The sequence below is a fragment of the Procambarus clarkii genome, chromosome 5 (genome assembly GCF_040958095.1).
Source record: "Procambarus clarkii isolate CNS0578487 chromosome 5, FALCON_Pclarkii_2.0, whole genome shotgun sequence".
In the NCBI taxonomy this organism is placed as follows: domain Eukaryota; kingdom Metazoa; phylum Arthropoda; class Malacostraca; order Decapoda; family Cambaridae; genus Procambarus; species Procambarus clarkii.
The window spans coordinates 11,111,959-11,129,384 of NC_091154.1; the positions used below are offsets into that span (position 1 = coordinate 11,111,959).

Sequence of the window (17,426 nt, forward strand, 5' to 3'; positions counted from 1 at the left end):
TGCGTGTGATTTTGGGGCATTCTATATCTGCCATGGACTGGGACAGGCACCCAGAAAAGTTAGCGCCCCAAAACAAACACCTATTCTGCTTGAAAATGGCATTTCATTACATTGAACGCTGGTTTTCTGGGGGGAGCCCCTACGGCTTCCCGGAGCTACTTCACCAAAGACTAAAAATAAAGGACTTACCCGGGAGGCGGTTGGTGCTCCACACCTCGACTTGGACAACAGGCTGCAGCCGCCGACCCAAAGCGACACAGGCCCAACTAGCCCGAGGAACGTTAAAGTGGTAGTGTGCAGCCAGGACCCTGTTAGACTGCCAAAAACCCCTCGCCCGAATGTCAGCCCAGAACATGTTCCCAAAGATGGCAGCAAGGGCAGACAACTTACAAACATCATGGGGATAGACCACACACTGGCTAGACTTGATAACCCTGCGGACGACCTGAGAAGCCCGTACTTGCGAATAGGGAAGGGAAACTGGATCAACCCAAAGCGTGTCCCCGGACACAGAAGCCGTGGCGCTCGCACAACGGCGGAGGGCCGCAACCGAACAAGACACATGATGCACCCCCGGCCTGATCAATCAAGCATCAAAACCCAAGGACCCCTCTGGAAAGCAGCAGTCTCATTCTTCGCCAGAAAGAGAGGTTCGTTCGTCTGCAGCCATCTCCACCGGAGGAGAGCATAAAGCTCCCCAACCTGACCCCCCCCCCCCCCCAGAGGCCAATGCCAACAGGAAAAGAGCCTTCGAAAAACAATCCTGAACCAAAAGGGCCACAACAAACCGAGGAGAAGAGAGGAGAGAGCACACTGTCCAAAGACCAGGACGGCTCGAGTGGCGCATGAGCAGGCCGGAGGTGAAACAATGCAAGAGACAGCTTGTGAAATAGAGCAGAAGTAACATCTATACTGAAAGCAAGCTGAAGCGGCTCTGCCAGCGCCGCACGATACAAGGCGACAGTATTGGGCATAAGTTAAGATGACGGTCCTGGAACAACCACGAGAGAGAGGACACCACCACCCGAACAGAAAGCAAAGTACAACTATGAAGAGTCAAAAAGAAACGGAAGGACCGCCAGGAAACTTCATACTGCTGCCGAGACGAAGCCTGCAGGTGAGACACCATCAATAAATCCACCTGATCACCATACAGATGGTGATGAACTAGTAAAAAATACCAAATGTGAATACAGTATTAGAAGAGCGAACCAGTGTCGTAACTGACCGGGCCCATCTTCTGAAAGAGGCGGAGCTGTGGAAAAACCTCCGGGATTCGGACATCAGGCAAACAGCACCTGAAACCACGGCTGGGCCAGCCACCATGGGGCCAAGAGGACTACCTGCCCTTGGTAAGTCGCCAAGAGAGCCAGGACCTGGAGCAACAGCCGAACTGGAGGGAATAGGTACAGGAACCCCCACCTCAATCAATCCTGCCTGAAGGTGTCGATCCTGACAGCCTCGCGGTCGGGGTAGGGCGCCACATATTCCGGAAGACGCCTCGACCACGCCGACGCGAAGAGGTCCACCTCCGGGCGCCCAAACATCTAGTACAGCCAACTGAATGAGTCGGCATCGACCATCCATTCCGTGGACAAAGGAACGAATTTGGACAGGCTGTCCGCCAGGACGTTGGACCCCCCTCTCAGACGTGAACTGCCAGGAGAGCCAAACCCCAAGAACTCTGCAGACGAGTTGCTCAAAGCAATCAGCCCCAAAGAGCCAAGGGCAGCATCAAACCCCCTTGGTTCAGGCAATAAACCGCCAGGGAGCAGTCAGAGCCCCCCCTCCTCCCCCCGCCCCGAGGTCGAACCCAGCAATCGCGACAGAGGCGGAAGGGATGTCCCCGAAGGAACCAGAACAGCTGATGAAGCCAAACTCAACCTGGCGGGTAGACCATCATCACAAAGTTCAGGCTCTCGCACAGACCTTGAGCAATTGCCGGGTGAGCCGGGAGCCCACCAGGGACAAGCGCGTGCAGGAGCCAAAGGAGAGACTCCGGAGGAAGAGACAAGGAAGCGGTCCCACACGAGATCCAGCCAGGTTCGAACCTGGGAGGGAACCAGATGGGACTTCCGCCAGTTCACCAGGAACCCGAACCCCGGCTAGGTGGGAAAGTACCAAACCTCTGGCGACCAGACAAGTGGACCGACTGGGAGCCAAAACCAGCCAGTCATCGAGGTGAGCAAACACCCGAACACCTAGCAATTTATTTATAACTAATAATTAAAATCATCAAACACTGCCACCACCTTCCTGAACCATAAATGAATGTGTAAAATATTGTTTTCCCATAAAAGAAGGGACTCGATAATTATGGAATTCAAAGGGGCAATTAATCTTGGAAAAATGCTTGGGGAAACAAAAAAGGAAATCTGTATTGAGGATCCAAAGGCTTCCAATACCACCCAAGAATACCCCCTATAAAATGACTCGCACAGCATCAAAGAAAAGGGGGAACAGGTAACTAAACACAATTACATTAAAACACTTTATTTTTAAAAACACGTAAACTAAAATCAAATTGAAAGTTATATCCTACTCTGATAAGTCATCCTATGAGGCAATTTGAAAATTGAGGTGCATTTACTTGATGTAATTAATACTCAGACCTTAATCCTGCAACCTCAGCCAAGATGTTGAGCGGCTGCCCCCAGATTAGTAGGCCTGTACTCCAGTATGGCCCCAAGACACACTAACTAATATTTTCTAAAACTCTTGCCAGTGGAACAGGCTGCACCCACTTAGTTCCTAGGCCCAATTAACTCTGCCTATCAAAGCTCAACCAATTACTACAGAGTCACTCTTAGGCCAGCCAAAACCTCTGACTTGGCACTGCCCCTAAGCTTCCTTGGTGACGAGGCCCGTCTTGAATGTTCTGTTTTACTCCCGTAGATTCGTGAACCGATCCCGAGCTACACAGGAAACCACAGCCATATATGGCTCCCTCACTCGAAACTTGAGAATTACGGTAATTCATCACTGGTCTAAAACTCAAATGGTTAGTGGCGAAGGCTGGAGGAGAGGGGAAACAAGATTGGAAAAAGGGATTGGAAAGGACTAGGAGACATGATTTGGAGGGATTGGAGACATAGAGATTGGGGGAACAAGTGACTTGACCACCTGCCTAAGGGGTAATTTGACTCTGGTTATAATGGGAAATGGCCAGCAGGGAGGGGGAGAATGACCAGAGGGTCAGACTGACACAAGGGAGGGATGAACAAGAGGGGGGAGGCAAGTGAGGGAAGGGAAGAGGAAGGGGGAAGGAGCTATGGTCTGCACATACCATTACAGCAGCTTGCATTTATTGTTCGACCACAGAAGCTGCAAATAAGGAACAAAAGGGCAAAGACAATCTAAGAGCCAGGGCCCAAGCAGATTCAGAGGAGGAAGGGAGCACCACTTGCCAACACAAGAGGCTTGCAGCGAAAAACCACAACAGCACATTCCGCAGGACCGGCGCAAACAGCTTCAAAAGCGCAGACGCACGAGCAGACGAGACAAAGGTGCCAGACTCGGGAACAGCCCCAAGCGCCTCCACATCCTCAGCAAGCCAATCAGATGACAGCTCAGAGGGTAAATAAGCGCAGTTGGACCCGAGCGTCCCGTGGTGTTCCTCAGAGCACCTGGACTGGGTCTCCTAAGGGTCATCCCAGGCAGGGTACTGTTAACCGGCACCCAAGCTACCAATCAACACTGCTAAAGCTGAACCCTCGGGAGGGTTCTCCTCCTCCTCTCCTCAGGAGGGTTCTCCTCTTGAGTGGACAGCTAAAGCTGTCCACTCAAGAGGGCAAAGCAGGGGGGGGGGGTTACCACCAAACACAAACAGCCCTAGTATAAACGGGGAGGAATGCAGTCACATCCCCCTCTCACCAGGCAAAAAAAAAAAAAAAAAGAAAAACCTCACAAGAAGACAGCGTACCCAGAGGGACCAGAGCTAGTGGCTGTTATTGGTGAGAACTAGCTACATAGTACCCCTAGCAGTGCAAAAACCACCACTTACCCCAAGGTAAACAAAGGCAAAAGCGCCCCCCCCCCCAAAAAAAAAAAAAAAAAAAAAAAAAAAAAAAAAATTGGCAGTCAATTGCCAAGCAGAAAAAGGACGACACAGTCACAAGGTGACTTGTGGAAGAGCCCCACCCCCGCCCAAGCCCCTAGGGCAGAACTTAAAGGGCACTTAGGGAAGGGAACCCTATGCACATGCAGCCCGAGTACCTAAGAATATTACTCCCAGCTCGCACGCCACTGTAAGAGCAGTACTGAACCAAGGCACAGCACAACAAGAATCTGGAGTTGGAGCCACTCGAGTGTTGTGCCTCACACCAGCCGAAGAACTGGGGTGTGGATTGCTGGCACATGGGTCTGGGGCTCCCCCTTCCCCCTCCTGGGGCAAGGGGAGTTGCGCACGCGTGTGGCGCGGCTCGTGTGACGTCATGCTTATGTACTCGTTTTCATTTGGAGAGATCTGTCCACTCGTTTGTCTATTTTTGTAGTTTGTAACCAGAATAGTTTTTTTTTTTTACACACATTATTCTTGTAAAGCCACTAGTTTTGGGGCGCTTACCTTTCTGGATGCCTGTTCCGGTCGATGGCAGATATAGAATGCTCCAAAATCACGTGCATTCTATGGGCCATTGCTCCCCATACCTCTAAGGGGGTGATGTTCTGGCCGTGGTCCCCGGTAGGCCTAGAACTCTACCCACATTGACTGGTGCCAAAGTTAGGGATAATCATATCTGCCTGGATGGCTTTGGGGAACCCCCCCCCCCCCAGAAAAAAAACAATTAATCCAAGTAATTTATAATTTAATATGCCCCTCGTGCTGCAGTTGCGTAACCCTGAAATTAGTATTTTGTATTACAGGACTAAAAAATAGTGCCATTATCTTAAGTTGGTTAATATAAAGCCTGGCTGTGGAAAGTGTTTAATGACCTTGCTGGTGTTCAAATTGTGTACCCATTGTGAGTGCACTAATGTGTTTAGCTTTTTGTACTGAAGCGGTTTGTTTTACAGATATGGTACACCTGTCTTGGAGGCGGCAACAAGTTTAGCAACTTCACACAATTTGATGAAATCTTTGACTTGCAAGAGCAAAGTGTTGTGAGAGGAGACTGCAAGGCCCTTGTTGGTAAGTGTGCATGATGTACCACATCCTTCCAGTTCCATTCAGTTGCTGCCAGTTTGTCAGACAGCTGGCTCTCAAACGTTGCCAAATATATGCATACACATGCTCGCACAGTTTTATGTAGATTGGCTTTCTGATCCTCCACTTGGAATGCATTATCACACCTTTACTCTTGCTGCTAATTGTGGCATTTTTGGCTAGTTTTTGCCTGTAACCTCTCCTCAGTGTGTGTGTTTCAGACCCATGAGATATTTATGGTTTGTTTTTGTAATATTGATAATTTCTAACTTTCAGACAAACTAGGAAATGAAGAGGAAGATAAAGTATCAGTGGTGTGCGATGTGGAGTCCATATTCACTCACTACTGCAAAACTCGACACCTGAAATACGAGTCGTCCTCGCTATGGGCCGACATTGTCTTGCCCCTCCTGGCTGGGAAGATGCCCAGAGATCACATCTACATGTGCTTTGAGGAAATTCTTGAAAAATATGTACCAAGGTATGACATGGGGTAATTTTCTCTTGTTAAATTGCCATTACTTGTGAAGTGAGGAACATGTAAGTTTCACGTACTTAGAAAATAAAAGGGCACCGAGGAGAAGGTTGTAAACGGATGGGAATAGTAAAGGTAAAAATACTTTTCTAGGAGGGCGTGTTTATTTACCATTCACATTGTCGGGGGACAGGAAGCCTGTACTGTGGCCCTTTGAGGTCCCATAGGGTCGCATTACTTTTCCCAGGATGTAACCTGCAACAGGTAACGAACTCAATGGTACCTACTCTACTTTATTGCTACTTGAACAGAGGCATTGGATGAAAGGGAACATAACCAATTGTTTGTCCTGCCTGGCAATTGAACCTGGGGTCCCAAAGTTGTGAACAGAGAACAATGGCGAATGTGGATACTGTACTCATCCGGCAGCGGATAAAGGTGAAGCAATGGATATGGATACTGCACATCGTCCAGTAGTGGATAAAAGTGAAGCAATGGAAACTTGGGAATTTGGTACAAGGTAAGGTAATTATCAAGAGAGAACACTGTCATTATGACCATATAGCACTTGGGAAAAGACTACGAGGATAAGGATTTAAGATAGGACTGGGAAAAGAATAGTGGCCAACCACTTGGACAGTTGTGGATTAAATGCCAACCTTCAAGAAGACTGTTGCTCTACCATGCAGTCATACAGTGCAAGCTGAATGTATTTTTAAAAACTCTTTGCTGTGATTTTCCAGTGTCTACTCTCTCAATTATAGTGGTGACTGCCATGTTGTCATACTCTTGTCTGGGTCTTCTATCATTTGGTGGAGGGTTATATATCACTGCTACCACTACTCTTGGACCTCCTATCATGGTACCGGCTATGAAGTCTCTGAACCCCTCACAGCCTGGGATAACCATCTCCTGGAAACGCCACTCTTTTCTTATCAGTAGGACCACTCTGCCTCCTCCACTTCCTGCCCCCTCTCTCCTTATTAGCGTGTTCCTGGGGGGGGAAACATCCAGGTGTGGCGGCCACTCGTCGTTGGTGTGACACCATACCAAGTTAGTGGTTCATTATGGTGAACAAAACCTTCAGATACTGTACTTGTATATAATCTGTGTATATAGTGTAATAACAGCAAAACTGTTTGTTGTTTAATGAACATAATAATTGAATCACTAATATGTGCACCCAAAATTTTAAGTATAGCAATGATTCACACATTTTATTATAAATATCACACGACACACTATTGAATAATATTACTGCAAAAAACTAAGGAAAAGTCACATTGAAATAATTACGTAATATATTTGTGGCAACTCCCACATGACAGCCCTGACGATTGCTCTGTCAATGTCTCGATTTTGCCAAACTTCCTCACCATTTTGCTGCTAAAATATGTCTTGTATGATTCCCCCCCCCCCCCAGCCATGTTCAGAAACCATAAAAACGGTGAAATTCTTCCAAACAAAATGGTGTAGTCACTAGGTGGGATACACTGCTAAACTGTGTACTGTACATGTATACTATTTACCAGTATACTCGACCTATACATGCATCAACAAACGACGCGTACTCATAGGCAAACTTCATACAGTCACAGTTGAAAGATGTGGATTACAGTATTGGTCAGTAAGTGATATAGATATGATATGAGCAGTTTGACAGAGCAGTTTAAAATGGCTTGGTTGATTAATTTGATAATGGTAAAAATTAAGTAGCGACTTTGGTAGAAATAACAGATGAATAGATATGGTGTGGGACAAAATTTTTGGCTTGTATCAACCCGTTCTCGCAAGTTTAATAAGTCAATATTGACTTATTAAGTATGTGCATAGGTGACATACTTAACATAATAGATACCCTTAAAAAGATTCATAGAAAATACTGACCTTACCTAACCTACTTAGTATGTTAAGATAAGCATCTTATTGCTTCGTAATTACAATTATTACCTAACCTATAATAGGTATAGGTTAAGTAATAATTGTAATTACGAAGCAATAAGATGCTTATCTTAAGATACTAACAAGGTTAGGTAAGGTTGGTGTTTTCTATGAATCTTTTTAAGGGTATCTATTATGTTTAGTATATCACCTATGCACGTAGTTAATAAGTCAATATTGACTTTTCGAATTTGCGAGAACGGGTTGTGTGAAGAGAACTAGTGGTGGGGGATTAACACTGGTAAAAGTTTAGAGACCCAGGAGCCACCTGATAAATTCCAGGTACTTGGGTATGGTAAAAATGAAGACCTTAACCACTCCACTGCTCACCTTAAATGTTTACAATCACATTGTGTGCAAAAAGTTTTTACAAAAGTTTTGACCTTATTAATTAGCATCCAAACTAAAAAGTGTCTACCTTATGTGGTTTAGCTGTAGTTGCCTGGTCAAAATTATCCTGCACAGCTCTTATCCTTCCACTACGCATCACAGCTAAACAAAATACAAGGTGAGAAATCAAATCGGCCAATAGTAGAACATCAAGATGTAAAGGATCTGGGAATGTGTGAAGGCCTGACATTTAGTGAGCATGTCCAAGCAAATATAGCATTGCCTAGAAAAATGATAAAAGGGGTTATGAGAACCTTCAAAAACAAGGATCCTGTCGCAATGCCCTTACTATTCCAATACAGTGGTACCTCGGAATGCGAGTGTCCCTGTATGCGAGTTTTTCGGAAGACGAGCAGGATTTGCTCCAAAAATGTCTCGGAAGGCGAGGGTTACCTCGGGACGCGAGTTTGTTGATACGTGTACAGGCCGACTGGCGCGTGGTGGCATGGCGATCGCGCCTCAGTTTACCAGTGTCTTGTGTCCAGTGACTATCCCACCTGAATTCTTCACAAGGATTTACAGTTTTTTATCGGTTTTTTGGCCATTTGAGCATAAAAGTTGTCATTATATATCTTGCCATGGGTCTCAAGAAAGCCATTGGTAAGGTTCAACCTAAGAAAATAGCTGTGAGTAGAGGCAGTAGAGGATGTCCCTTCTTGATTAAGAAAATGTGTGAAGTATGGGAAGAACTGCAAAGTTTTGTTGAAAAAACTCGCCCAGATAAAGCTGTAGCAGGCCGTTGCATTGACCTTTTAAATGATAATGTGATGTCTTACTACAGACAAGTGTTAAAATGTAGGGAAAAACAAGTGTCATTAGACAAATTCTTAGTAAAACAAGCTAGTCCTAGTGGTATGCAGGCAAAATGTGCCAGTGTGTGCATATACCAGTGAAGTCCTCACTGCCTGTTGTGATAATGGAAGGGGACTCCCCTTCCAAACAGTAACTCCTCTCTTCCTCCCACCTCCTCACCATCTTCCATACGCCTACAGCATTCAACAGCAAGGTAAGTAATAACTTGAACATAGTTTTGTAGGTTTATTTAGATGAATTAGGTATAAAAATTTAGTTTGATGTGGGGTTTTTGGGGTAGTCAGGAACGGATTAATTCATTTCCCTTTATTTCTTATGGGGAAATTAGCTTCGGAATGCGAGTTTTCGGAATACGAGGCGTCTCCAGGAACCAATTAAACTCTTAAACTGAGGTATGCCTGTAATTGATGCTGTCCTGCCTTGAGTGCTGCTCAATACTCGCTTACCCTTCAGAGCAGGAGAGATTGCTCAACTCTCGAGGGGCGATTGTTGTATATATACTATACAATTTTGTTAGGACTTCATTCAGTGGATACTGTATATGTACTGTATTGTTATCCACGAACATTTTCCAATATGTCATAGTATGACATTAACGTCTTTCAGAGAAAAACAATTGCAGTCACTTGTTCTCTTCAGTGTAACTAAGTACATTCATAATGCCTCTCTTCTCTCTAGCATAATGCATCTATTGAAGCTACTTGTAAAGGTACTCAGTAGTCATGAGTAACACACACGCCATATACATGTACACATGCACTTTATTACACAATATACACTGTACCTTAATGTGTAGCAAATTTAATATTTTAAGGTACGCATCGTATAATCTCTTGAATTATTAACATTTTACGTGGTCTCATTTTCCATGGTGTCTTCACGAAGACGTGCATCAATGTGCAGTATAGTAGAGATGCTAATGTTGTTGAAGTGTGATTAATAATCGCTTTGTCCATTGCAGAGAGTCTGGTATCGGAGGGCCAGTGTACCATCTGCTGCGGCTACTGCTCCTCTATCACGATCCAGAGTTGTCAACTTTTCTAGATTCGCGCAAAATTACACCCGACCTCTATGCCACATCTTGGGTAATACTCGATGGTCCTTCATTGTTGTTTGTTGTTTGCTCTAGTCACTGGAGTTTATATTTGTAATGGTTCACTTGTGTGATCAAATATTAGCATCTGCATGACCCCCTTATTGATGGCATCAGATAATGCAGATATTGATGCTTTGGCATTCCGATGACACACGTTGCCTTATTGGTACTCTGACGGCACATGTTCACATGACAATATAATGCATTATGCAATTACTATTGATAAACATTTGTGTGTACATCACTCTTGTGTATGATCTATAATAAATATTTATTTTTGCCAAATAATTCCACTCCATACGCCCCAACTTCAGATACACAAAATCACACGGTGATGTATAACGGAGAAAATCCACTGGGGCTCTACGATTTCGGAATAAATCAGATTGTATGACTTAGCAAGTTGGTGGTGGTACAAGGCTAGGGTATGTGGCTGGCAATGCCTTGGTTGCAAGTTTGTCATCTCAGAGCCCCAGTGAATTTTCTCGCCAAATTTATAGTTATAACCTAACGAGTAACTGAAAATGTAAAAAAAAGTGTAAAAATTGTTGACATTGCCGAGTGTCCTATGAGTGCCCATGGAGTCAACGTTTATGATCAAGAATGCACGGAGAGGCCGGACCAGCAAAGCATTAATAAAGCATTAATTTTACTCTTAATTTGTGATTATTAGATTTCATTTTGATATTTAAATTCACAGGCATTTGTATTTGTGCTTTTTTTTTTTTTCTAGCTGCGAAGTCTGTTTAGTGCAGTTTGCAGCCTGGATGCAACTATGGCAGTGTGGGACATATACTTCCAGGAGAGAGATCCCTTCTTTGTCCTCTTCCTTTCCCTTGTAATCCTGATCAATGCAAGGTGAGTAGAAGTCAGCACTCAAGTTTGTGGTGCATAATGAGTACTACTGTATACCATAGATGACCACTCGAGGCAAAAAGTTACAGCATTGCTAATTTAGGTAAAATAAAATGTCACTGCAGTGATGTGAAATACGGGAGAAAACATTAGTATTTTTTAATATTTATTAATGTGCATTGAACTGTATTAAATATGCCCAACTGTAATTACCTAAGTAATTACCTAAGTGTAGTTACAGGATGAGAGCTACGCTCGTGGTGTCCCGTCTTCCCAACACTCTGTCATATAACGCTTTGAAACTACTGATGGTCTTGGCCTCCACCACCTTCTCACCTAACTTGTTCCAACCATCTACCACTCTGTTTGCGAAAGTGAATTTTCTTATATTTCTTCGGCATCTGTGTTTAGCTAGTTTAAATCTCTGACCTCTTGTTCTTAAAGTTCCAGGTCTCGGGAAATCTTCCCTATCGATTTTATCAATTCCTGTTACTATTTTGTATAGTTGGTTTATCGCCCCTCTTCCTTTTAGTTTTGACATATTTAAAATGGAATTGTAACATATTTAGTATAGCATGTGTGTTGCTCTTTCATGCAACAGATGGCGCCGTTTTTCAAGAAAAGTATAGTTTTACCTGTCACAGGTGTGGCATCTATACTTGTACTTGTGAAATGAACGGTATTGTAGACAACACAGCTCAATTCCAACAGTCACACACAATAATTCAATAAAAAATAAATTAAATCGAAATCTATGAAAATTTATCAATGCAATCGGAAATATTGAAATGGAATTCATGGCATATTTAGTATAGCATGCATGTTGCTATTATGTGCAACAAATGGCGCTGTTTTTCAAAAACACATTTTTACCTGCCACAGGGATGGCATCTATATAGTAGGTATATAAAAAGACACGCATATTTGAATGGAACGTTGTCAGAATTTCAAAGCAATCGGTGAAGAACTTTCGGAGATTAGCGATTTTGAACAAACGAACATTTCCATTTTTATTTATATAGATTGTCCTTCCGTTTGAATACAGTTGTAACTGTTGGCACTTTACCCTTTGCTTGCATCTGAAGGGTTTTAGGTGCACCACACTGCATTCTGAAGGTACCACAGGTGTATATCCCTACTTCAAGCAGCAATTCACGCAATCAAACCGAATTAAAATAGTTGTCCATATATAAATGATAACCTTTGTTCTTCAGTGGTTCAATCAAGCCCATTACTATTTCAATCATTTTCCCAATTCCGGCATAAATTTCAAAATCAAAGATGTAGCCAGTCTTGGATTCAGCTAGCATGTAGAGCTTTATTCCATATTTATCAGGTTTATTGGGATTATAGGTCTTGAAAGCTAGACGGGCACGCCATGCCATTGTACCTTCATCCAAACTGAAATTTTTCCAAGGAATGTATAATGTCTTGAATTCATTTGAGAGATTTTTGCATGACTGATCGAACTTTGATTAGTCTAGAGTGTGGCCTTGTGGAATGGACTTGGTTATAAATATGGAAATACTTTCCAATCAATTCATAACGTTTACAAGTCATAAACGTATTGAAACTACTGAATCTACTATTCAAACTATTGCCAGAATCTACTTGTTTGGCAGTACATTCTAATTCTTGGCAACGGGCAGATACCCATCAAGATCCTAAGTCCCAAATATCATGCCATGTCTTTCACTGTCATTGGTTCCCATCTCTTGTGTTGGTCCCAGTACATGCATTGCTTTGGGAAGCATACAAATTAGTTTCATAAGTCACATATTTTAGCAAGCTTTGAATAAGAAATAATTGAATAAATCCCAAAGGAGTGCTAGGTAAAGGAACAGTCACGCCTGGTTTTCCTGTAAAACTGTCTACAAAGGGTGGAGTATTGTTACTACACCACCCTTCACCAGAATCTGTTGGTGTTGGAGTATGTTTGGCTCTGGCACAAGCCCCAGTACCTCGCCTTGCACGTGAAGCAGTCTCAACCTCAGACTCCTCACTTCCATCACTATCAAAATCGTCCTGCTGTTGTTTCCATTTAAATACATTCACTAACTTCATCAGTGTGTGTCAACACTTTCGTCGCTAGATAACTCGGATAAGTCATCAGATACAGCCTGACACTTAGAGGGCGAGTCTCACTCGCTTGTACTTCTGGTGTAAACTACTTAGCTTCTCCTCCTGATGCGTTGTTTTTGTGGATTTCATACTGGAAGGGCCTTGTTCATGATCACTATCCATCGTGGAGTAAGCCCAGATAGTATCTAAAGCCACACAAAGAAATATAGCCCCGGAAAATAGCCGAAATGTTCACACATTCGAGATGCGAGGGGAGGCGACACTGGTCACAACAATGGAGCATAAACAATGGGCCTACAGCGCAGACCGAGCCGCATGGGTGCCACATGGCCAAGCAAAGGTGGCGCCCGCCGCTTTGGCACGCAGTTTAAAATCAGTCCTCCAAAAATCCGATTAAAAGCGGATTTTTTGGCAAATATTTTGATGGAGGACTCGATGCAGAGTAGTCGCCAGACTTGCCCGTTTCACGGACAACTCGATGCCAAGTCGTTGTTGAGCGAAAGTGTTAGTGCCTCTAACCTCTCCTCGTAGCTCTTGCCATTCAGTTCTGGGAGCCACTTGGTGGCATGTCTTTGCACCTTTTCCAGTTTGTTGGTGTGCTTCTTAAGATATGGGCACCACACAACCGCTGACTAGTCTAGCTTTGGCCTAACAAAAGTTGTGAACAATTTCTTTATTTCACCATCCATGTATTTAAAAGCAATTCTGAAGTTAGAAAGCATAGCATAGGCTCATCGCACAACGTTCTTTGTGGTCCTCGGATGATAGTTTTCTATCTAGAACCACTCCTTAGATCTTTCTTTATCAGACTTCTTTTAAGATTTCTCGCATAATTTATAGGTTGTGTGGGGTCGATGTTCTCTTCCACATTCCATAACATGGCATTTATTCACATTAAATTCCATTTGTCAAGTGGTGCTCCATATACATATTCTGTCCAGGTCTTCATGAAGGGCATGACAATCATACAAGTTTCTTATCCTTCCTATTATCTTGGCATAATCAACAAACGTGTTCATATAATTCTGTATACCAACTGATAGATCATTAATGTAGGCAATGAACATGACTGGTGCAAGAACTGTGTGTGCACGCAAGTATGCATGTGTATGGAATGGCACAATTTCTTACCTCCAGCTTTGCTTTGAACTTTAATTACAGCCATTTGGTTTACTATCTAGAGATAGACCTGCTAATTTTAATCATATGAATTTGTGGTTGTGTAGGTAGCATAGGAGCTTCCTCAATCACTGCACACCCAGCTAGCAAGGTTGTGTTCAAAATTCTCACTAAACTTATCAAAGGTATCCAAACCTAAATAAAGTAAGACAGGACAAAAATCAAAATTTTTAGAAGTGAAAATCCATAAATGATAGTTTTGGACACAAGAAAATGTATTGAGAGGATACAGCCATTTTGCTTGTACAGTGTGACAATGTCTCCTTGGAGTAGCAGAGAGAATGAGTGGTATGATACTTGGGAGTTAAAAACCATTGTAACAGTAACTCTGAAGGGGTTATCGAGTTTGAATAGACTGAAGTATATGGCTCTGGGTTTCAAAATTCCTGCAATGAAGTTGTATTAATAAAATATTTAAGCACAGGGATATTCATAAATAAGCATGAAACAAAAATGATCAAACTGTAAAAGGGGTGCACACTGCAAACTCAATTTGGTGAACCTTGTTTCTGCAAATATCCAGTTCAAACATGCACATTCCAGGCTTGATTGACTTGCCCGCTTGGCCAAACCAGGGGCTAATTTCACAAAGCAGTTACGCAAGTACTTACGAACATGTACATCTGTCCTCGATCTTTGACGGCTTTGATTATATTTATTAAACAGTTTACAAACATGAAAACTTCCCAATCAAATGTGGTTATTGTTAAAAAAAACCTCCTGGGGCTTCGGAGTTCATTAACTTTTAAATAATTGTAAACAAAGCCACTTGTGTAACTGCTTCATGAATCTGGCCCCTGGTGTTTGTGAATTCAGCGAAGTGGGGGATGTGTGGATGGGCTTGGAAAGCAGGATCTGAGTTGAGAACTGTGGGGAAGTTGTCCATCATATAATTAGTTGAAATTACAATTTTGCTTGGGGAAATTAGCCCATAGTGCATGAGAAATATTAGGGAATAACTAGTCTTCAAAAAAATGAAACTTGACAAGAAAGCCTTGAGAAAAACATTGAACATCTAAAAACCAAATTCTATGCTTAGTTTTCATTGTTGCTGTAGTTTTCTCACTTAAGGTAGAAAGGCCTATACTGTGTTTATGAAAATGAAGCTTCAATGGTGGGGCTTGGAAATGTGCTAGATGTGAAATCTCTAAATATAGTGTAGGTTCTATTAGTAATTGTTCATTATTAAATAATTTTACTTGGTGACATTAGCCCGCAGTGTGGGGATACAAGGGTATGAATGGCAACTTCTGCCTCCAATTTTAACATTTTCTGAAGAATAAAACCTTGAGAAAGGGTCATCTTGTTTTAATACATTGCTATGCATCACAAAAGTGTCCCTAGTTGCAGTGAATCCCTCGTTGCCATGAATCAAGGTTGGTCGCATGTACAGTAATTTGTAATTTGTGAGGGTTGGAGTGTAATAGTGCGGTAGAAGTATGCTTGCATGTGCGTTGAAGTGGTGAGAGGCATCCGTGGGGGCATCAGTGTGGGTGATCTCCAAGATTAAGAGGTAAAAGATTGATAATGTCTTGCAAGGACCCCAGGAAGTGTCCTAGTAAAATGAGAACTAGCAGACATCCTGGTAGACAACTGGTAGACAAGCTGGTCATCTTGTAGACTACAGTATAACGGGGAAAATGTTTTCAGGGAGCAGATCTTGGAGATGAAGAGCGAGAGTAGAGAACATATCATCACGACCTTGAGCGGGACGCCGGTGAGCCTAAGTGTGGACGATGTGTCAGACTTCTGCTCCCTCGCCAGATACTACATCATCAAAACGCCTGCTACTTTTAGAAAGGTGTGTGACATTAATGGGGACTGTTATTAATATTAAGGTTTGGGTAGCTCGTCTCTAAGTACACGCCTTAAACTGGGTAAATTTCTGGGTGCATGTAAAAAAAAAAAAAAAAAAAAAAAAAAAAAATCCAATTTCAAGTTTAAGAGATTTCTCATTCTCATTGTTCATTAAAATTTGTCATTGCGTCGGTGGTTCAAAGCACGGGCATCACAGAGTACACAATGCACCAGACATGTTGCCACATTCCATCTTAATAGCTCCTAGAAAGGTAGCCAAGGCCTTTGAGATGGAAGGTTTGCTATTTCCATTATAGCAAACAATTGTCCTGCTTGTGTGTAGTGGTGCCTGACAATTGTAGTGGCTCGTTATCAGCACAGTAATGAATGTGTTGCAGTGCACATTCCTCCTCCCTGGTGTTCCTGTGCGTTTTCCCTTCTGTGGGTAGTTTGCTTCAGGGAGCCACCAGGGGCTTACAGAACACCAGTGTTGAATATAATAAGGTGCTAATTTGTGTGAGAGAGAGCCCTAGCAGCTCCCTGATCCCCTGCCTCGCTTCCAGGTTGTCGGGTGGATGCTTGAATCTGCTCTAGACCTGGGAGCCAAGACTGGCAAGGGGTGCGCTGCCTCCCTTGTGCCCCCAAGCAAATGTAGATAAGGCAAATGTGCTCACCACCATCTTTTGATAGTTTACATAGTTGGGGGAAAAGTTTAACCCTTAAAGTGCGCATCACGTCATATGACGTGTTGGAGTACTACGCAAGATTTAAACGGCCCGCGGATACACGGGGTTCACCACACCTTCATCAGGGCTCTTGTAAAAAAACACCATTTTTAAAAAAAATCGTGGGCCAAATTCCCCGCTGTTATTGGCTTCAGTATTGAGTGAGCTACCAAGCCTGATGCACGCAGCATGAGCTAATAGCACTGCTGTTCGGCTTGTGACCACAGCATCGCCTAAAAATGCCATAATATACTTGTTCGTGCTATTGTGTAGCGATGATATTATTACAGAAGACCCCTGACTGATAAAACTGACCAGGGTTCTGATAATAGCAGGATTGTGGTGATATTTAGTGCTGTGCGCCATGGAGGGAGGAGTAATGCTGTGGGAGGGAGGGTGGTGGCGATGTCTTGTGTGTGGCCACCTTTTATTGACTGCACTCACCATACCAGCTTAGTGGTTTGCTATGGTGAACACAAATGTAGATACTTATATATAACGTGTGTATAGAGGGTATAAACAGCAAGAGTAGTAGGTTTGGAGCCGCCATTTTGGTGAGGGCAGTGGCGTCGTCTGCACGACGCCACCGTGCAGACGACGGCGTTGTTTACTGGTTACAACGATGGTCTTTGGGCACCATACCAGTTTACTTGTACAAGTATGGTGAATAAAATGGGTAGATATTTATATATAATGTGTGTATATAGCGTAATAACACCACAAACAGTATTGTTGGAGGAGAAATATTAGTGCGTCTGGCCTTGAGGGCGGCAGCCATCAGCTGACTGTGTGAGGTCCTACGTCTTTGTGCCTTTACTCCCCATACAAGCTTAGATGTACAGTTATGGTGAACAAAACATGTAAATACTTATATATAACGTCTGTATATAAAAGCAAACACAGTATGGTGGGTGGAGAATGGTGGCAAGT

The 17,426-nt window shown here is 43.2% G+C and overlaps 1 protein-coding gene across 5 annotated transcripts in view; it reads left to right on the forward strand.

The window, feature by feature from the left end:
* TBC1D23 (TBC1 domain family member 23) overlaps nucleotides 1-17,426 on the forward strand; it is a 316,649-nt gene that overhangs the window by 192,835 nt on the left and 106,388 nt on the right. For all 5 annotated transcript variants that reach the window (XM_069339402.1, XM_069339407.1, XM_069339393.1 and 2 more), the window contains exons 3-7: nucleotides 5,014-5,128; nucleotides 5,420-5,624; nucleotides 9,724-9,847; nucleotides 10,592-10,716; nucleotides 15,625-15,775. In XM_069339402.1, the coding sequence (XP_069195503.1) occupies nucleotides 5,014-5,128; nucleotides 5,420-5,624; nucleotides 9,724-9,847; nucleotides 10,592-10,716; nucleotides 15,625-15,775 (720 nt within the window). The remainder of the gene's footprint in view (nucleotides 1-5,013; nucleotides 5,129-5,419; nucleotides 5,625-9,723; nucleotides 9,848-10,591; nucleotides 10,717-15,624; nucleotides 15,776-17,426) is intronic.